Genomic DNA, 21,615 nt, shown 5'->3' with positions numbered 1-21,615 from the left:
ATTTTCAAAAAAGAAAGAAAAGAGCCTTCGGTATCTTTACATATCTTTTTGGGTTCATGTGTAAGGATGTTGTGCAGTTATCACTCAACCTGTGCCTTCTTCTGGGCCGAATAAAGGGATCTGCACACAGCCAGTGCTCAGTACTTAGTCAACTGGCTGAAATGTGGTCAGTAGGCTAGAGTGCAGCAGCCATACTCCCCTCTAATCCAAGGTTCAGATGACACCATAAACGCCCAGGAAAACTTACTCATGGATTAAAAGAAAAGGCAAAGTCTGTTCCTTTTCTAGGTGTAGAGAACCTAATTAAATGCATGGTTGCCTTCCAGGGAAAACAGGACTTCATGAACTCCAGTTGTTTCTTATTGGAACACATCGAAGATAATCCATTATTACAACTGTATGCTCCCCAAAGACTCAAAATACAACCATGAAATTAAAAACAGAAGTATTCATTTCTAAAGAAATGATCAGAGTACACACTTGGATCATATGCATCAGAGTCAGAGCCTGTCTTCAAGGCATATCTGTCTGCCTGTCTGTCTGTCTGTTCGTCCTTTTTTGCCTCTTGTAGATCTGTAGCTCCTTGAGGTCAGGGTCTTTGTTTTGTCTTTCTATCCCCTGTGTGTATCAGCACACCGCTTGGCACACGCAGTAACTGCTTCATAAATGAAAGTGACTGACTACGATGTAATGTACTTGAAGTGATGGAAAATATATTCATGTAAATATATGTATACATACACGTGTGTGTGCCTAAATTATATTTATGGTGTCCCAAAAGTCTTGGTATAGTTGGATAGCTACTAAACCATAAAACTATACTAAGACTTTTGGGACACCACACACACATGTGTAAACATGCATGCATACATATGTGTAAAGCCATAGACATAAAAATTAAGCTTTAGTTATTAAAGTTAAAAAGCTGCATGAAAACTTTTGCAACATCCTCTATACATAGATACACATAAGCATATAGATAGATATAGACGGGCAGTATATTCCTGAAATAAATATCTCAGGAATGTTCCTCAGAACTAGTTACGTATATAGCTAGGGAAATAATATTAATATTAGGAGGTCCCTGGGTTCAAATATGACCTCAGATACTTCCCAGTGTGGTGACCCTGGATGAGTCATTTAACCCCCATTGCCTAGCCCTTACCATTCTGCAGATACTTAATATAGACCCTGAGACAGAAAGTAAGGTTTGGTTTTGTTTTTAAAGGAAAAACAAAACAAAATATATATTTTTAGTGTTCACTCAAATAGAATTGAGCCCTAGCTGTCATAGTACATGTGTTATTTATTTAGTGGAGGGCAGAAGATGTTCAAGCATTGTAGATACTATTTAGATGTTTCTCACAAAAACTGGCAAAGCAAGTCATCTCAGCAATCCAAAATGACTCCCTGGAACATGAGAAGCTCCTGCAAGGTCCAGAGGAGCCTCGGGAGCATCAGTAATGAAGTGCCTGGTGGTCCTTCCTCCCCTCACATTCGAACGTGCAATATGTGGCCAAGCCTGAGCTCCTATTTCCCCTCGTGACATAGATAAACCAGGGGAGCTCTCACCTCCTGCAGGTCTGCTTCTTGTGCCTTTGCTGCCGCAAGTGCTGCGCTTCTCTCGTGCAGGAGTCTCATCACTTGGATCAGTTCCACGTTTTCTCGAATAGATGCTCTGAAGGCAGAATACTCAGTGAGCAGGCACTAGAAATGGTCAGCTGGGGAATTTAGTGTTTAACCCTTCCCTCATCTACTTGGGGCTGTCTCAGAAGCACACCCCATGAAAGGGGGACATTTTATATATATAAATATCCTCTCCTCCTCCTAGTGTACCAGTGGATACTTTTAATTCCATAAACTGGATTCAACCAACTTGTCCATGTTCTATCTAGGGGTGCATGGGAGGGAGTGAGGAGAGGGAAAAGTTGGACGGGACCATGGAAGGACACAGCAATGCTATTTTGCTCACTTTGACTTCCATCCATGCACCAGTTACAGAGAGCTAGGGGAGCGAAAGAAGAATACCATTTTCTTTTCTTCAAGGACATTTGGCTCCTATTTTTTTTTTAATTCAGCAAGAAGCCCTGGACTCACTAAATGCTTTTTGGAGATGAAATAGCATTGGTTTCCTTTTTATCAAGTAGAATTCCCAGTATATATATATATATATATATATATATATTTTTTTTTTTTTTTTTTTAACACCCACCCACCTCTGGATTTTCAAACTCTTACACAGTCATCATGGGCTTATAGGGTGCTCTACAAAGCTAACTTTAACCTGAAACATTCCTGGTAATTCTAAAAGGGAAGAAACATTCTTAGTTCAATGTCGTTTTTATAAGAGAGTGGCATCTTGTCATACTTATACTGTGTGGCCAATTGAGCATGTTCTAAGGAACTTTTCTCTTCACTGTCTTCATCTTTGGACCATGTCTTCTCTGGAGACCTGGGTGACAATTCTTGTTGATCCACTTTCACAGTATTGTTGGTCATAATCTGAACTCTGCTTGATGTACATACACTAATAAGGGAATTTGTAATAGTAGAAATTATGTTTTTGTGGAAAGAAAGCATACAGTTTAGAGTTGAGAGCAAAAGAAGAGAGGAGATAATAAAATCTGGCTTCATTGGTTGCTTAGATAGGGTTTAGAACTAGAAGTTCATGTAAGATAAAAGAAACTGGGAATTAGTTACCCCAGGACAGGTGGAAGGTGCTCTTATGAATGGTAAATCCCAAATAGCAAAAAGAAATATAAAAGAAATTTCTACAGAGAGAGAGGCATGTATGAAGATTTCTTAAATGGATTCTAAGGAAATGGTACTTTCCTCTCAGGACAGAATATAATCCCCTTTCTCGTTTCAAAAGCAAATTTGGAATTTTTCCTAGAGTTAATTTTCAATCTTCCTGAATCATAGAAGGAAGAAACTAGAGTTAACACTCATTTCTTCTCAGAGTAATGGTTTTTAAAATAAAGCTAATGGAACAAGGGTATCAGATAAGAAGAAAAAACTCACAGTTCAGTGGGCATCTCAGCTTTGACTTCCTCCACCAAATGCTCTTTGTACATAGGAGGAGCTGTGTAACTTGGCCTGGTAGGCGGTCCTATAAGAAAAAATTCAGGCCAAGGATGGAGCCTGTGGTATAGGCCTTCCCAGAACACCAGGCCCCACTGGGATTTGAGGCCCTCAAGGTCAAGAGATTACTCTGAATAGCACTGTGGTCTAGTGAAGGTCATCTCATTTTTTTTTTATTGCAAAATTGTCCTGAGAATTGAGACATTCAATGAAACCCCTGAATCTCATGAATCGGAAGAAAAGAGAAAAGGAAAGGGAACATTTAGAATAATAACTTGCTTTATTAATTGTAAAGATTTGGTTGGCAAGGGTAGGTTAAAACTCCAGTACTATATGAAATTAAATATTATATGTGATTAATCATGAATCTATGCTCCTCTAACCCTGATATTCTAACAGGAGAATGTGATTGTTGCCATTTGTCCAGTTATCTGGGCACTCCCTCTCTCTTGAGTTTCTCTATATTTGGGATGGGGCAAACAGACTTGAAGTGGCATAGCTGAGAAAGAAATCCTGGAGAAATCTGTGTATATGTATGGGAAGCATAAGAAGTTTAGCTCTCCTGCCTCTGTATCCCTAAATCATTAGCCTTATTAGTCCCTAAAATGTATTCCCAACATAGCCTCTCCTAATTAACTAATTAATTCAAGACACAGGTCTCATTGTAAAGACACTCTCCTCTGAACACAGGATAACTATCAAGAGATGAATCAAGAGAGCACTGTACATAATAACAGCAAAATGGTACAATCAACTGTGAGTGACTTAGCTACTATCAGCAATTCAATGATCCAATAATCCAATACAAATCCAAGGGACTCATGATGAAAAATGCTATCCACCACCAGAGAAGGAACTAATGGAGTCTGAATGCAGATAGAAGCATATCATTCTTTATTTTCTTCATGACTTTTTCTGATATGTATCTTCTTTTACAACATGATGAATATGGAAATATGTTACATGATAACACATGTATAATCTATATCAGATTGCTTGGGGAGAGGGAAAGAGAGAAAGGAAGAGAGAATTTGGATTGAAAAATGTTAGAAATTAAATGTTAAAAATTGCCTCTACATATAATTGAGGGAAAATATAATAAAATATTAATGGAGATTTAAAAAGAAAGAGAGAGAGATGCTGAGGCTTTGCTCTATGGCACCAAAATGGAGGTATTATATTTAATTCCTTTGGGATCCTCTAACTTCTTTGCCATACTTGTTCCCTTAATAAGACCATAAGGCACCATCACCCTAGCCTACCTTTCCCAGTTGGGATGTGCTTCCCCTTGCCATTACTACCTGCTGCTTCCCTGCTACTAACTTGTAGAGTTTTGAAGGGTCAAGAATTATTGACAGTAAAGTGAAAGGTATAGTACAGATCCTCTTAGGGTTAAACTATTCCTTCTGAATTTGCCCTGGCCACAAGAATTCCCAGGATCAACCCTGCTTTTGAGCTAAATTAGCAGTCACTATCCCTAGGGTCTATACCCAACTCCCACTCCCTCTCCATCCTGCCTCACCAGAAAAACACTGAGATTGTTATTATACCACAGATTCAACTAAGTAAACATTATCTGTTCAAAGATTATTCAAAAGGGAAAGAGAGCTCACCTATTACTGTAATTCTAGTGAGGGAATGTTGTCAATGAATTCTTTTGTTTTGACTATATTTTAGCAAAACTGACACAGATCCATTAGGATTTAGTCTTCTCTCACCTCTTTTGAGTTTTGCTAGAATTTGAGCATCAGAAGTGTGAAGCTTCCGCCTCCCTGTTTTGATCCGAGGCTGGACATAACTATATGGAGAGCGTCCAGAGCTCTGGACTTGCAATTGCTGTTTATACATCAGAAGACGGTTGTTGAGTCCTTCATTGTGTCGTTGCAACTGCCATACTTGGTCCTTCAGGTTCTCAATAGTTTCTTCAGTTTTCAGATTCCTACTAGATCTATTGGCTTCCCCACTAGTTCTTCTATCAGCTGTTAGTCTCAACAATTTTGTCTTCATCCTATTTGAAAGAATAAAATCATTATTGTTATTATTGCCTTGAACCATTTGTTATCTTTTGAATTCAACAAAATTTAATTCAAGATGCAGAGCACTGGCAGGTCCAAGAGAAGAAAATAAGTATTTGACATAATTCTTATCTCATGGAGATTATACTCTAAAGGGGAAGTAACAAATACAAAGAGAACTATAATTCAAAATACTACATTAGAGACATGGAAAATAAAAGGTGATGGGAGTTGAGGAATCATTAGTGACTGGGGAGATCAGAGAAGGCTTCATGGAAGAGATAGGAGTCAACAGACTCAGAAAACCTCATAATTGGAAGGACCTTTTAAGTCATCTAGTCCAACCATACTTGAACTGAAATCCTTTCTGGAACATCCTTGCCAACTGCCTATACAGGGACCAATGAAAGGAACCCATTTCTTTTCAAGGCAGCCTACTTTACTTTTGAATAACTTGAATTTTTAGGAATTTTTTTCCTTACATGAAGTCATAAATCTCTTGTCTCTGAAATTACCCACAACTTCTGGTTCTTCTATTTGAATGAAGAAACAGAAATCTAATTCCTCTTCTATATAACATCCTTTTAAATACTTGAAGAGTGCTATTTATTGCCCAACAGAGAGATAACAGACTAAATATACAGAATAAGACATCCATTTTTGGACATGACTAATACAAATATTTGCTTCATGTTTGTTTACAAGTTTTTTTTTTAATTATTTTCCCCCCAAGGGGAAGGGAGAGGAGTAGGAGGGAGAGAAAATAAATGCTTGTTAATTGAAAAATGGAATTTAATTAAAAAAATAAAAAGCTATCATATTCCTCTTACAGCTTCTCTTCTCCTAGGAAAACATGCACATGATGTTCAGCTGATTCATGGATGATATTGTCTCTAGTATCCTCCTCTAGTACCCATACCTAAATCAGGGTAATTAGTGATTTGCCTGAGGGTGACAAATTTAGAGCATGCTAATAGCATTTGCAGGACTTCAATTGGATAGGTGCCACAGTTATCATCTAGTTAGCAAGTTATTATTTATTTATTTTAGTCCTATGTGACTCTTTGTCATCTCATTTAGGATTTTCTTGGCAAAGATAATGGAGTGGTTTGCCATTTCCTTCTCCAGCTTATTTGATAGAAGAGGAAACAGGCAAACAGGGTTAAAGGTCACATAAGCTGGTCAGTATCTGAGGCCAAATTTGAACTCAGATCTTCCTGACTCCAGACTGGGGTCCTCTATTCACTATACTACCAAGCTGCCAATATTTTACTTTTCCCAATGTGTTGGCTAGTTTTCCCCACTTTATTTCTTTTTATTATTCTTTATTATATTTATTTCTTTTTTATTATTCTTTATTATAAGGGATGGCCCTCTGGGAGGGAGAGGGAGAAGAATACATTGAGAAATGTAGGTAATATAAAAACAAAATATATCAATAAACATTTTTAATGGGAAATTCTCAGATAGCATTTGTGATAGAACTACTATCCTATTTACCAGGGTTCTTTTCTGTCCTGCAATAAGCATTAAGCTAGTTTTTTTTTTCCCCCTAAAAGGCAACAAAGCTATCCCCTGGACTTGATTGGTGCAGGGGCCAACTCATGAGATACACCTCCCTTAACTCAGCTTCTTGGTGAGTGGGTTCCTATTCATCTAAAGGCATAAAAAGGTCAATCTAAGGAAGCAGAGCCAAGATGATAGAGTAGAGAAGCATTCAACAAAGTTGTTTCAAATTTCCCTTCAAATAGCTCTAAAATAATAACTCAAATTAAATTTTATAGCAGCAGAACCAACAAAAGGCCAAGTGAAACCATTTTCCTGACCAAGACAATTAAAGAGTTGACAGGAAAGGTCTGTCTGACCAAGGTAGTGGCTGGGCCCTAGAACCCAGCACAGAGGGAGTAATAATGCAGGTTGTGGTGCGGGCAGCAGAGCTTAAAGGCAGCTACACTGATGGTGGCAGAAGCTTTGGAAGCTCTGGGAGCTCACAGCCACGGAGGGTGGAGGAGGTCAGACAGTTGGTCAAAAGGAGATCGTGGAAGATCTTTCACTGGCAAAGGGTTCAAGACCTTGTGGCATTGCCCATACTCCAGGTCATAGTCCTAGGGCCAAAAGGAGTAAGAGCACTTGCACTGCACACACAAGGGAGCAGGGGCCCTGGTTTGGGTGGTGGGGTGGAGAGGAGTGTTTAATTAAGATTACTCACTGGAGAGTAGATCTAGTCTCAATTCCAAGAAAGAGGGAAACACTAGCAATTGTGGCTACAGGAAAGTGGGGGACCAGGTCACACTTCCAGGACCAGGAAGAGTATTAGCACTGGTGGCTGTACAGAAATAAGATTCCTTCCTGGGTGGAGAGCACAGGCCAGGAAAACAGACATCACCTCTCCTTAATCATCATACCAGCTTTGAGGCATAGAAAACCTCCAGATCCCCAGAGAGAGCTCTGAAAATAGTAGCACAAAAGACCTAAACCCTGGGACAGTGCCCCTTCTACGCTGGGAACAGAGTCCAAATATAACATAGTATTAAAAGTCAAGAAGTTAGATCTATTGTAAATATTAATAATTTGGAAATAGGTCTTGATCAATGATACATGTAAAACCCAGTTGAATTGCTCGTTGGCTATGGGAGGGTGGGTAGAAGGGGAGGGAAAGAATATGAATCATGTAACCATAGAAAAATGTCCATAATTAAGTAAATAATTTTTAAAATTTAAAAAAAAGAAGTAGGCTAGAAAAATGAGCAAACAATGAAAAAAGGTTGTGGCTATAACAAATTACTATGATGACAGGGAAAATCAAGACATAAACTCAGAAGAAAATGATGTCAAAGCAGTTATAAGCAAAGTCTCAAAAAAAAAATTGGATATAAGCTCAACAAGATTTCAAAGAGCTCAAAAAGAATTTTAAAAATCAAACAAGAATAGGACAGGTAGGAGACAATGGATAGAATGTCAGGCCTAGAGACATGAGGTCCTGGGTTTAAATCTTGCCTTAGATACTTTCTAGCCATGTCACCCCGGGCAAGTCACTTAACCTTGTTTGCCTAACCCTTGTCTTTTTGTCTGAGAGTTGTTACTAGGACCAATTTTCTTAATGAACATTGATGTAAAAATCCTAAAGAAAATACTAGTAAAGAGACTACAACAGTATATCACAAGGATTATTCACTATGACCTGGTAGAATTTGTACCAGAATGAAAGGCTTATTCAATATTAGGAAAACTATCAGCATAATTGACCATATAAATAATCCAACTAGCAAAAATCACATGATTCACTCAATAGATGCAGAAAAAATCTTTGTCAAAATACAACACCCATTCCTATTAAAAACACTAGAAAGCATGGGAATAAAAGGGCCTTTCCTTGATATAAGTAGCATTTATTTAAAACCATAAGTACTTAAATAACTGAAAAAAAATTCAAGAAGCCATAAATAAGATCCATAAGAAAAAATCTCTAGATCCATATAGATTCAAAAGTGAATTCTACCAAACATTCAAAGAGCAATGAATTCCAATACTATACAAACTATCTGGGAAAATAGACAAGGAATGGGTCCTCTCAAATTCCTTTTACAATATCAATATAATGCTTATACCTAAACATGGCAGAGCAAAAACAAAAAAACTATGGACCAATTTCCCTAGTGAATATTGACACAAAAACGTTAAACAAAATACTAGAAAAGAGATTACAGAAATATATCACAAAGATCTGGACCAGCTCTGTATACAGAAAACACTTAATAAATATTAGATGGCTAAAAAAAAACAACTCCATTGCCTCCCCAAACACTAATATAGGCAAACCCCACCATTGGGTAAAACCATGAGAAAAAATATCTTTTGATCCTTATTAACTTTGAAGTTAAATGATCAAATTAGACAATATATGCATATAAAGTACTTTGCAAACCTTAAAGAGCTATATGAATGTTGGCCATTATTATTGTCATTGAGGATGATTCATATGAAAATTAGTTAAAAGAATAGAAAACATTTATCTGAGAGAAGAGGAGAATGAAGAGGGACATCATAGCAATCTTTAAGTCTGGGGCTCTTCGTGGACTCTCATATTGTGATAAGGCAGCCACAGATGCTATTGGGAACTTAGACTGCACTAGGAAAGGCAGTGCCCAGAAGAAGGGAAATGATTGTCCATATTGCACACTCATACAAAAGCAAAACTCCAAAATAAAACCATAAATACACTGATGTGGAAGACCCTCTGCTTTGATCTGCATCCATTAGACTCCAACAGTTCTTTCTCATCTTTGTCATAAGTCCTTCAGGATTGTCCCAGATCATTGCATTTATGCTATAATTTTATTAACAACAGTTTCTCCATGAATTTCAAAAGCAGCAATTTAAAAATGCTTCCTTCTCTGTTGCAAGAGCACAAATATTGCTGCATGTTGGAAGAGGGGATGCTTCTAGGGCAGTTGAGCCTAACGTCCAAAGAATTTGAACAAGCCAGGGTTTTCAAGGAACATTCTGATTCTATCAAAGGACATCAGTATTTGCTCTTTACAATAAAGCTACCATGATGATATCACCTCAAAAATTACTTTCAAAACAAGTCATCTTTGTTTTTAAGTTATCTCTGGGAAGTGTAGACATCTCTGTAAACATTTCATCTTTGCCACTTTCATGTTGGCATAATATATCCTTGCCAAAGTGCTGCTAGCATTAAAAAATCATTCCAATGTACCTTTTGATCTGATCCTCTTGCTTCCAAGATAACTCCTTCATCAGCAAACTCTCCTCTTGAAGTCGAGAAAAATTGTCCTCTAATTCCTTCCTGCTCATCTTACTCAAGTATAGCTGAGATTTTATGTTCCTACCTAAAGTTCCAGAAAGAGAAAAGGAATCATAGCATTATAGCCCTTCAAGCTAGAAGGAATATTAAAGATACTAATAACTTTTGCTTCATTTTTATTCACTTATTACTTTTAATAACTCTTTAGCTAGGGGTGATATATTGTAGTAGGAAACTTAGGATTTGGAGTCTGAATACTAGAGTTTGAATTTTACCTCTGTTACTATTGTGACTTTGGTCAAGTACATTATCTTTTATTCTATTTTATTTTTATCTTTCATTTCATTTTATTTTTTATTTAAACCTTTGGTGGAGATAAAGGTGTGTATAGAAGAGATGTTAGGAATGGAGAATCCATGGGACTCAGCGACATATTGGATATAGGTGGGGTCAGAGAAAGAAGTAGAGAATGAATCCTAGATTGGGAGCTTAGGTGATGGCGTGAGAATGTGGCCTTTGATAAGTGTAAAGATTAAAATTTAGGGGAGACTGAGGCAGGTAGAAATTAGTTTCTCTCTGCAAGGAGTATTATATTTTTATGAGGTTTATTAAAGGTTAAGGATTAAAGAAAATACAGAAGAAGAAAGCACATGTCTAGGCCAGAGAGGCTTGGACAAGATAACCTCACATCATGAAAGAGACGCATCTGCTCCAAAACCGAAGTCCAAAAGAGGCCGAGCCTATTCACAATCAGATTTAAATACCCCATCTCGTTCTAGGCCCAGGTGAGAATTTAGTGAGATTAGAGGGCATTCTGGGGAAGTGGAGCAAGGATTTCTGGGGATTGAAGTCCTGGATTGGAGTCTATTTTTACATAAGAATGTTGAAGTTTGGAAGAAGGTATGGGTTGGTTTTTTTTAAACCCTTACCTTCTATCTCAGAATCTATATTAAGTATCAGTTTCAAGGCAGAAGAGCAATAAAGGCGAAATAATTGGGGTTAAGTCATTTGCCCAGGGTCTCACAATTAGGAAGTGTCTGAGTCCACATTTGAACCCAGGACTTCCTCTCTGAGGGTAGGGTTTTGAGAGTGAGATAATGAGTTTACTTTTGGATGTGTTGAGTTCAAGATGTCTAAGTCAAGGTGACTATTGTCTGTTGACTGATTCGTCAGGTATGCTATAAAGTTGTTTTTTTATTCTTTTTTGTTTTTGTTTTTGATTGAGGATTGGACTAGATGAAATTGTTAAAGTTCCTTCCAACTCTAAAATGAGTAGTTCTGGGATTTGTAATTTTCTTTTATCTATAACAATATGCTTGGGCCAAATTGTGGCTTTCTTTATAGAACTCTTCTTTTTCTCAACTTGTCTTCCATGGATCTTCTGATCATGGAACAGCTTTTTAAAGCTGAGCAGTAAATGCTGTGGCCCATATAGTATAGTATAATGAAGAGCATTAAGTGTCTTTTCCTCCTAGACTTAATTCTTGTTGTTGTTGTTGTTGTTGTTATTATTATTATGCTTAAAGACCAAGGAAATCCTGAGAGCCATCCACAGGGAACAAAGTGCCCAGAGTAAATCACACCATCTCCTTCCCTACGACTGTGTCTGGGCTTCATCCCAACTCTACCAAACAAGTGCTGAGACAACAATAACCAAAAAAACCCTCTTTTATATTCATGAAATCAAGTTAAAATTGACATTTGACATTGTTGGCATGTATGAGGGAAAAGAAACAAAACAGATGTGTGGTAGAGAGGTGGTAGATGCCTACTTGCCTTGCTAGCACTATGAGTAGAGCAGAGAATTTATATGTTTATTTAATGTATTCATAGTAAATTAGGATTTTATTAATATTTTTCCTTATGATGGAACTGGAGAGCTACATCCTTGGTCCCCACTAGAGGCCTCCCTAAGTTGCTGACCAGCCATCAGCAACCCTTGTCAAAAAAGCAGGGTTAGGAGCATTATCTTCATGCTCCATACCTAAGATATTCTTAATGGAGTCTGAATAACAGACTGAAATAAATTATATTTCGCTTTCTTTCTTAACCTTTTTTTTTGGTTTGAATTTTCTTCTGAGAAATTACTAATATGGAAAAATGTGTTACATTATTGTACATGTAAAGTCTATATCAAATTGTTTATGGTCTTGGGGAGGAGGAAGGAGGAAAGGAATGAAGGGGAGAATTTGGCTCAGAAATGTTTAAAAGGCTAAAATTATTTTTATATGTAATTGAGGGAAAAAATGAAATATATTTTTAAAATTCTCAGTTCTTCCTATTGTCCACAGGGCTGTGACCTTTCTGTTTCTCCTGCCACCCCATTCCCCTTACATGCATAACACAAATTATTTTCAGTTCCTTTATTTCTCATAATCAGTATAGACTATCCACCTTAATGTAACTAATAAATTACTACAAAAGGACAAGAGGGAGAGAGGCTCTTAAGAAAGTAAAACTAGGGGGGGGAAGTTGGGTGGTTCAGTGGATAGGAGCCAGGCCTGGAGAAGGAAGGTCCTGGGTTCAAATCTAGCCTCAGATACTTCCCAATTGTGTGATCCTGGGCAAGTCACTTAACCCCTGTTGCCTAGCCCTTCCCACTTTTCTGCCTTAGAACCAATAGTGTTGATTCTAAGACAAAAGGTAAGGATTTTTTTTTCTAAAAGAAGCTAAAACTGACATTGAATTTAGTATGATGTAAGGCTGTGAGTGATTGTAATTTTAAATTTTTTATTTAAACCCTTACCTTCTGTCTTGGACTCTATACTGTGTATTGGTTCCTTTACCTTCTGTCTTGGACTCTATACTGTGTATTGGTTCCAGGGCAGAAGAGTGGTAAGGGTCAAGCAATGGGGGTCAAGTGACTTGCCCAGGGTCACACAGCTGGGAAGTGTCTGAGGCCAGATTTGAACCCAGGACCTCCCATCTCTAGGCCTGGCTCTCATTCCACTGAGCCACCCAGCTGTCCCCTTAAAAATATATTCTTGAATGGCTCAAGCATTGAGTTTACCTTGAGTAGATGTTACCATTGAGGGCTTTCTGATAGGCATGTCTCTGGCTTTATCATCCACAAGAGGCAATGATCTCATATAATTCCCACACTGAAAGAGAACACAGGTACAATATTAAACAAAAACGTCACCTTTAATTTCATGTGTCAGCTGGGCAACATACAAAGTGCTAGGACCTGCTGTCTGTAGTTAAGCTGTAGCAGGTACTCCTCAGCCCTTGAGTGACTGACTGCTTCACAGAAATTTCTTTGGTAGGTTTGGACCAATCTGAACTGAAGAGTAAAGGCAAACTTTTCATCCTGATAACATCCTTTTACATTGATGGGTATGTTTTAAGGATACAGATTCTATAGAAAGTCTCTTAAGTGTCCTCTATTTTTATTAGCAAATGAATTTTAGGTAAAATCCTCAGAACTGGAAACAAATACAGCCATGAAAACTCAGTTAAAATATATACTTCACACTGCTTTTAAAGCTAAGCCAGCCATTGAAGTGGCTGAACAAGAAGCCACTGAAATTCCCTAAATTACTCTATCTCACCAGCTATGGCTGTGTTTATTGTAACATTAGGTGGGTGGCCAAATCTAGATCTGGGATCATTTTATTTTATTTTTTTACTGAATTTTATTTTTTTCAATTATATATAGAAACAATTTTTGACAATTGTTTTCTGACATTTTGTGATTCAGATTCTCTACCTCCCCAAGGCAACGAATAGTCTGTTATAGGTTATAGCAATGCTTTCATGTAAATTATTATTTCCATGAACACGTATCGCCCAGAGAATCTAAACCTCATGAAGGAAATCAAGTGAAGGATGTTGTATTTGATTTGCAATTAGAATCCAACCGTTCTTTCTTTAGCTCTTTTTAAAAAATTTATCTGAAGTGATCTGGGATCATTTTAAACCTGTTCTATAGGGCAGTATTAGAAGGACATGATGTGGTTCTCTAATATTTAGGTACCCACTGAATGGTTCTGGAGAATCCCAGTGTGTGCCCATTCCAACAAACTCAACTGAACTTGGAAGCCACATGGTCTTGACATATGGACTACACTAGCAAACTAGGTTTTTTTTTGTTTTTTTAAACCAAATCGCCTAAAACCAAGGACTCTCTCCATGTATAGGTATGGACAGGAAGAACTATAAAGAAATGAAAAAGGCAAAGTTAATTATTTTGCTCTTTCAACCTCTTTTATCTGGGTGGCTAGTCTTCTTTTCTACTTTGTCTATCAAAAATCTGTTCTAAAGAAAAGTATCAATGGTTAAGTAGTTGTTTGACCTTGGGCAATTCTTTCACCTCTCTGGGTCACCAGTTTCTTCTCTGAAAAATTAGCATGTTGAATTAGAAGATGTCCAGGTCCTTCAACAGTCAATGGTGTGTGTTAAACCCAGTGGAATTGGCTGGGGGGGAGGGAGAAGAGGGAGGAAAAGAATATGAATCATGAAACCATAGACAAATATTTAAAATTAATTAATTAAATAAAATTTTTCAAATTAAAAAAAAAGTCAATGGTATGCTAGCAAAGATCTAACAAGCACAGCTCCAAAAACTCACATTTTAAGTTAGTCTGCATTATTAGCATTTCCTCTCTGACTTTAAGTATAGAAAACCAACAAGACAATAAGTTAAGCCCTGATTTAAAGCATTTGCCCATTTTCCAGGTGTAAACATTCACACTGAAAATTTAACAACCTTCTCCTACAGTTACGAAGTAGTTCTAGCACGTCCCCTATATTTGGCTATAACATGCTACATTTCTATGACCAATAAGATTTGATGTGTTGCCTCTCCCAGAATTTCAAAACTAGGAGGAATATCAGTCCAATCTACACCTGGCCAAAGCAATCCTGACTTGTACTTGGGAGATTTATTTTTAATCCAATTATTGAACTTTTCTACATTGTTTTATTTTTCTTTTTCTTTTCTACATTTTTACATTTTTTATTTTTATTTTCTACATTAATTTATTTATTTTCTACATTATTTCTGCATTGCTTTTGCCACATAATTGCTACATTAATTTACATAATTATAATAGCACAATTCTATAATATAATTGTAATAAAAATAAATATGACTAAAAAATTATATCTTTTTAAAATTCAGTCCATCATTTTATACTTTTGAGCTCATTTTGGATTCTATTACTCAACAAATTAGCTATTTCTCTCAGGTTTGGGCCAGTTGCAGATTTGATCAATATACCTACTATGTCTTCATTCAAGACATTAATAAAAATGTTGACCCTAGTAAGGCTGAGGTCAGATCCTGGAGGCATTCCAACAGAGACCTCTCCACATTTATACTGTATCATTGATGATGGCACATTATTCTTTGGGTCAAGTTATTCAAACAGTTTTAAATCCACATAATTATACTATTGTCTATCCCACAATTCTCCATCTTGTCCACTAAGAAGTCTAAAAAAAATGTGTTTATCAAATGATTTGCTGAAATCTAAATAAACTATGTTCCCCTTAACTTTATCTAACATTCTAGTAATCTCCTTAAAAAGGGAAATTAGTTCTTGTTTTTGGTCTTTGTAGTTCAGAGACCAACCTTAATTAATGGATTTTAGATTTTGTTAAGAATTAAAGTTTGTTAACTTGCATAATTTTTTGCATCTTTTGTTTGGGAGGGAGGAGATTAAAAAAAAAAAGGTGACAACCTTGTTTTGTGAAACCCTCAGGAAGCCCTGGATCTCCCTAGGGAGGATTAGTAGGTTTGTCCTTGAGTGAACAAAAAACCTTCAAGTACCCTAAGATCTCGCCCTAGCTGGGATTAGTAGATGTAATCAAATCTTAAGTACCTTTTTGGCTTAGACGGTTCTCCTATGTATCTAGGCATCTCCCAGGTAGTCTAGCCCCTAGCTGGAATCCTCCTTCCCTTGCCTCCATATAATCCAATCAATCAGTCTCTTTCCTCTTTCTATACTCTCTTAAGAGTAGATAAAACCCCAAGTTCTTCAGATCCATGGAAAATCCCATCATGAAGATTCCCATTCCTGGTGCATTTTCCCAGAGACATTGTTCACAGAGTCTCAGAGCCTGGCTTGGTGTGGTATGGGTGTTGTGTGTGAGCATGACTCTGTATGGTGGTTATAAGAACATTGTCTCCCTTGGGCTGATTAAAGACTTTTTCTTTTGTAACTAGGTTAGTGGTGTGTTTTTCCAGGTTAACATAGGTCGTGTGTCTTCCATTTCCATTCTCCAAGATCTTTCAGAGACCAGAACTAGACCTTAGCCATTATGCCCACACGTTTTTTAAATACTCTCAGATATAATTTATGCTTCAACTCATTTGAGAATATCTAGCTATCCTTTTTAAATCTCCTTATTGATCTGTTTGTGTTTGTATTTTAATAGGGCTTAATATCTTAACTCAAAGAAATGAATTTCTGATTATGGAAATTTAGAAACGAATCCACTTGGGCAGTCATTCTTTTGAGGGCCAGTAATACTTTTTCAAGGGTACTGAAGCTATTCCGTATAGAACAATTTATATTATGATAACATTATAAAGAAAAATAATTCCGAAAGGCTTGAGAACTCTGGTCAATGAAATGACAAATTTCAGTGTATAAAAGGTAAAGCATGTTGCCTGCTACCTGATAGCCCAGAATCCCAGTGGACTCAAAATATAGAATGAGACATATTTTTAGATATGGTCAATGAGAAAATTTACTTTCCTTTACTATAAATATTTGTTATGAGGACTTTCTTTTCTTCTTGTTCAATTAGAGAGGTAAAGGGAAATATGGGCAAGAGAGAGAAATGCTTGTTATTTAGAAAAAAATAATGAAATTAAACTTTAAAAATAAGTGAACAAAAAGACATATTCATGATCATTGTCTTTGTTTTTTTAAACCCTTACCTTTTGCCTTAAATATCTTGGAACTATATCACTTCCAAGACAAAAGATCAATAAGGACTAGGCAACTGGGGTTAAGTGATTTACCCAAGGTCACATAGCTAGGAAGTGTCTGAGACCAGATTTGAACCCAGAATCTCCCATCTCTGTCTGATGATCTATCCACTGATCCACCTAGCTGTGCCTGTTATCATTATCTTTAAAAATAAACCATTGCAAACATCAACAACATGGAAATAGATTCTGATCAAGTACACATGTAATACCCAGTGGAATTGCTAGTCAACTATGGGAAGGGCGGAGGGAGGGGAGGGAAGAATAGAATATAATTTTTGTAACCAAGATATAATATTTGAAATTGATCAAACAAAAAAAAAGGAAAAAAATAACAAGAAAAGAAAAAAAAACATTGAAGGGTGCAATTAGGTGATTTTAGTAGATTGAAAGCCAGGCCTAGAAATGAGAGGTCCTGGGTTCAAATGTGGCCTCAGATACTTCCTAGCTTTGGGACCCTGGACAAGTCACTTAACCCCATTGCCTGATCCTTAGAGGAGAAATCTCTACCTTTTTATTCTTGGTGGGGTGGCTATAAATAGTTAACTAGAGGAAATTCTTCTCTAAAAAAGAGAATTTAGATGGGGGAGACATTCTGTTTAAATCACAACTAAGTGGGAATATATTCCTTTTCAACAGTGTGTACCCCCCCTCCTTTGATCAGATAATTAGATTTAATATAGATTAACTACAAATGGATAGGATAGGATAGGATAGGAACAGAAGAAAAAGAAAGGCAAAAATGGCTGTGAATAGGAGCACTAGATCTGGCCAGAATTCAGAACTGCTATATGAAAATTTTTCATAGCTATGGATACTGCTGTTATATTTTTTATAACATCATTATTGAGTGCTTTGTTTTGGTTTCTCTATCAGCAGGACCAAAGATAACTAGACAGCTGCTGCAGATTCCTTCCCAAGTAATCCAAAGCCATCTGTCACAGAGGCTACTCAACAATTCTTCCAAGATTCAAATTTTTCCTATGTGGGCAAAAAATGAAGGAACTGAAAATTTGGCTACTTTTCTTCAATCAGTCCCACATTAAGAATTCATCTGAGCATTATTTTTCTAAGAGAAAATCAAGAGATTGACTGACCTAGCTGGGATAGCCTTCATCAGTGTGATCTACATGGATGAAGAACACTCACTCAGAGAGTAGAGGAGGAAACATCCATGACATTAGGAAAATAGATACATATGTCCCCAATCTGGTTAAATGCACATTTTCTAGCTTCCTTGGATGACTGCAGAGATGTTACCTATGTTACTGATGTTACCCATCATGCCAACTTTCTCCTTCTCAAAGTGCTAAGTAATCTTTTCTCCTGGAATGAAATCATCTCATTACAAATGATTAAAATGTTTTTCATAAATTAGTTTCATATGATTTTAAGCAACAGAAGTCATCCTAGGTGGCCCCAGACTGACAGAACAGAGAGGTAGAAGTACAGGATGAATGAAGGAACAAATGAATAAACTTCTACTGCACTAATCAAAAGCTACACAGGAGGGAAATGGAAAATTCAAATGCAGTCATGCAAATTAGAACTTACAGCAGGTGTCTGTTCTGAAATCTCTGTTCAGTTATTTCTTCTGGTTTCTTTCAACCATCCAGTCTCAAGTAGAGGTTTTGTTGTCTTCCAGGCACTTGAAGAGGTGATCTGATCTAGTCTCATTTAATCACATTAAAAATTAACTCTTTGGGGGCAGCTGGATAGCTCAGTGGATTGAGAGCCAGGCCTAGAGATGGGAGGTCCTAGGTTCAAATCTAGCCTCAGACACTTCCCAGTTGTGTGACCCCCATTGCCTAGCCCTTACCACTCTTCTGCCTTGGAGCTAATACACAGTATTGACTCCAAGACAGAAGGTAAGGGTTTAAAAAAAAAAAATTAACTCTGAGAATCTCAGTCAGGAGACTATTTCACATAATATACAGATTAAAAGAAAATCTGAAATATTGATAAAGCTATGTAATTTTTAAAAATATGTTTGTTACCATTTTATTTAAAGTCTTTAGAGTTATAAGGTACTGTCATGTAATAACATTTCATTTGCCCATGTCTAGCCTGGACTATTGAAATAATGTCTGAATTGGTATCTGTACCTCAGTCTTTTTCCATGCCTATCTATCCTTCACACAGCTGCCAAAACCATTTTTCTAATGTAGATCTTAACCAAGACCCTCAATGAAACTCTTGTTATTCATTCAATTCAGTTGTGTCCAAGTCTTTGTGACTTCATTTGGGGTTTTCTTGGTGAAGATACTAGAATGAATTTGCCATAGTTGTTCTCCAGTTCATTTTACAGACGAGGAACTGAGGCAAACAGGATTAAGCAGTAGTAAATTTCTGAGACCAGATATGAACTCAGAGATGAATCTTCCTAACTCTGGGTCTGACACTTTATGCACTGAGCCATTGCCCTCAGTAAACTCTAATGATTCTCTATTGCCTTCTAAGATAAAATATAACCCTTCCATTTTACTTTTAAAGCTCTTTAAAACATAGCCTTAAACTACCTTTCTAGCGTCATCATGTTTCTTCCCTTCACTTCCACCATGGTCTAGCTAAATTGACTTTCTTTCTATTCCATCTACATTCCTTCTCCCTTCTCTGCACCTTATAGGATCCCTTCCTTCATAATTCCTCTCAAGCCCTTTTTCTTTCTTTCTTTTTTCTTCTTCCTTCCTTCCTTTCTTTTTTCCTTCCTTCCTTTCCTTTTTCCTTCCTTCCTTCCTTTTTTCCTTCCTTCCTTTCTCTTTCCTTCCTCCTTCCTTCCTTCCTTTTCTCCCTTCCTCCCTCCCTTCCTTCCTTCCTTCCTTCCTTCCTTCCTTCCTTCCTTCCTTCCTTCCTTCCTTCCTTCCTTCCTTCCTTCCTTTCCCATGGCTACATGATTCCTACTGTATCCCTCCCCTCTTCCCTCCCCCATTCTGGAGTTGAGGAGCAATTCCACTGTGGAGATAATTTTAGGGTTGTGACTTAAAAATCTGAATTAATTGGTCACCAGAGGGAAAATTCCAAATAAAATACCCAAATCAGTCTGGAAATTTATGATAATTTTAATTAATATAAAGGGAAGGATTTTAAGGAGGAAGAGGAAAGAGGATATAGGATTTCTCCCGCCTGACCTATGCCAGGGGGATTTCAAGAACTAGGTCTCTGAAGGAGATTAGAGGCTTATAAGAGGATAAAGTTTGGAAAGTAAAGGAGGAAAAATTCAACCAGAAACTCACCACTGAACTGGACAATAGCTGTAGCCATGCCAAGATGCCAAAAGGCCCAGCATGCTGCCACCAGCCACCTCTCCGCTGCCAAAGGTACCGGAGAGAGACGAAGTGACATGAGATATATAGACCTTTTACTCTTGTGTCCCCTCCTCTCAATTTTCATGTCTACCAATCACATCAGAGGCTTTTCTCCAGGACTACCCATTCTTTAGTTCTCATCTTCTTTGATTAGATTATATCTTTTTGAGTTACTTAACACTTCTTTGTTAAGTTCACCTTTCGTTAGTTACTTAACCTTTTTGTGATTAATTTACCCTTTAAAATTACTTAACACCTTTTTGTATTAAGATCTTAAAATAGACTTAGCTTAAAGTTCTAGCTTCACTATCAAGTAAGAACTAAGTTCTTACCTTCATTGTTCAATCAGGAGAATACAACTTCATCTTCACCATAAAATAAGATCCAAGTAAGGTGGAGTAATCTAAATTTCACACCACAGAGTTATACAGGTACTATCACTCAAAGCTCATTTCCAAATTATTTATTTTTGTAATAGAGTAATCTTTAAAAACCAAAACCCCACAACCCATATCCATATAAACAAGTGATAAATCTTATGTTATCCTTCTGCATTTCTATTCCTACAGTTCTTTCTCTAGATGTGGATAGCATTCTTTCTCATAAGTCCCTCAGAATTGTCCTGGATCATTGCACTGATATTAGTAGCAAAGTCTTTTAGATTTGAGTGTTCCACAATATTTTAGTAACTGTGTATAATGTTCTCCTACTTCTGCTTATTTCACTCTGCATCAGTTCACATAGGTCAGCTCACATAGGTCTTTCCAGCTCTTTCTGAAATCATCCTGTCACCAATCTTTACAGCAGAGTAGTATTCCATCACCATCATATACCACAATTTGTTTAGCCATTCCCCAATCAAGGGACATCCCCTCATTTTCCAATTTGTTTGCCACCACAAAAAGCACAGCTATAAAACAGAACCTTTCCCATTTTAAAAAAATCTCTTTGGGATATAAGCCTAGTGGTGGTATTGTCAATCCCTACTTTCTATATGATTCCTTTCCCATCCCTCCAGCATCTAGTGCCCTCCCTCCCCAAACTATCTGGTATTTATTTTACATATAATATTATACGTATATGATATTTTCCCTAATAAGTTCCTTGAGGACAGGGATTATTCTGTTTTTGTCTTTGTATTTCTAGCATAGTACCTAGAACGCAGTAGGGTCTTAATAAGGTCTTGTTGGAAACTGGGAAAAAAAATCTTTATAACAAAAAATTCTGACAAAGGTCTAATTATTCAAATATGTAAGGAGCTAAATCAATTGTACAAAAATCAAGCCATTCCCCAATTGATAAATGGGCAAGGGACATGAATAGAAATTTTCAGATAAATCAAAACTATTAAGAAGCACATTAAAAGTGTTCTAAATCTCTTATAATTAGAGAAATGCAAATCAAAACAACTCTGAGGTACCACCTCACACCTAGCAGATTAGCTAACATGACAGAAAAGGAAAGTAATGAATGTTGGATAGAATGTGGCAAAACTGAGACATGAAT

General features: G+C 36.9%; 2 protein-coding genes across 2 annotated transcripts in view; both read right to left on the bottom strand.

Annotated features, from left to right (window-relative positions):
• The window catches only part of RPGRIP1 (RPGR interacting protein 1), a 39,082-nt gene extending 36,032 nt beyond the window's left edge, over positions 1-3,050 (bottom strand). Inside the window, exons 1-3 of the mRNA XM_056810013.1 lie at positions 3,022-3,050; positions 2,369-2,527; positions 1,573-1,678 (exon numbers count right to left, since the gene is read on the bottom strand). Of these exons, the coding sequence (XP_056665991.1) occupies positions 1,573-1,678; positions 2,369-2,527; positions 3,022-3,035 (279 nt within the window). The 5' untranslated portion in view covers positions 3,036-3,050. The remainder of the gene's footprint in view (positions 1-1,572; positions 1,679-2,368; positions 2,528-3,021) is intronic.
• A 1,323-nt stretch (positions 3,051-4,373) lies between these two features.
• The window catches only part of LOC130457135 (protein fantom-like), a 38,170-nt gene continuing 20,928 nt past the window's right edge, over positions 4,374-21,615 (bottom strand). Inside the window, exons 2-4 of the mRNA XM_056815885.1 lie at positions 12,875-12,965; positions 9,817-9,949; positions 4,374-5,089 (exon numbers count right to left, since the gene is read on the bottom strand). Coding sequence (XP_056671863.1) covers positions 4,726-5,089; positions 9,817-9,949; positions 12,875-12,965 — 588 coding nt within the window. The 3' untranslated portion in view covers positions 4,374-4,725. The remainder of the gene's footprint in view (positions 5,090-9,816; positions 9,950-12,874; positions 12,966-21,615) is intronic.

This window comes from Monodelphis domestica, chromosome 1, assembly GCF_027887165.1.
Source record: "Monodelphis domestica isolate mMonDom1 chromosome 1, mMonDom1.pri, whole genome shotgun sequence".
NCBI lineage: Eukaryota > Metazoa > Chordata > Mammalia > Didelphimorphia > Didelphidae > Monodelphis > Monodelphis domestica.
The sequence above is the reverse complement of the archived record's forward strand: the minus strand, read 5'-3'. Positions and strand labels throughout refer to the sequence as shown.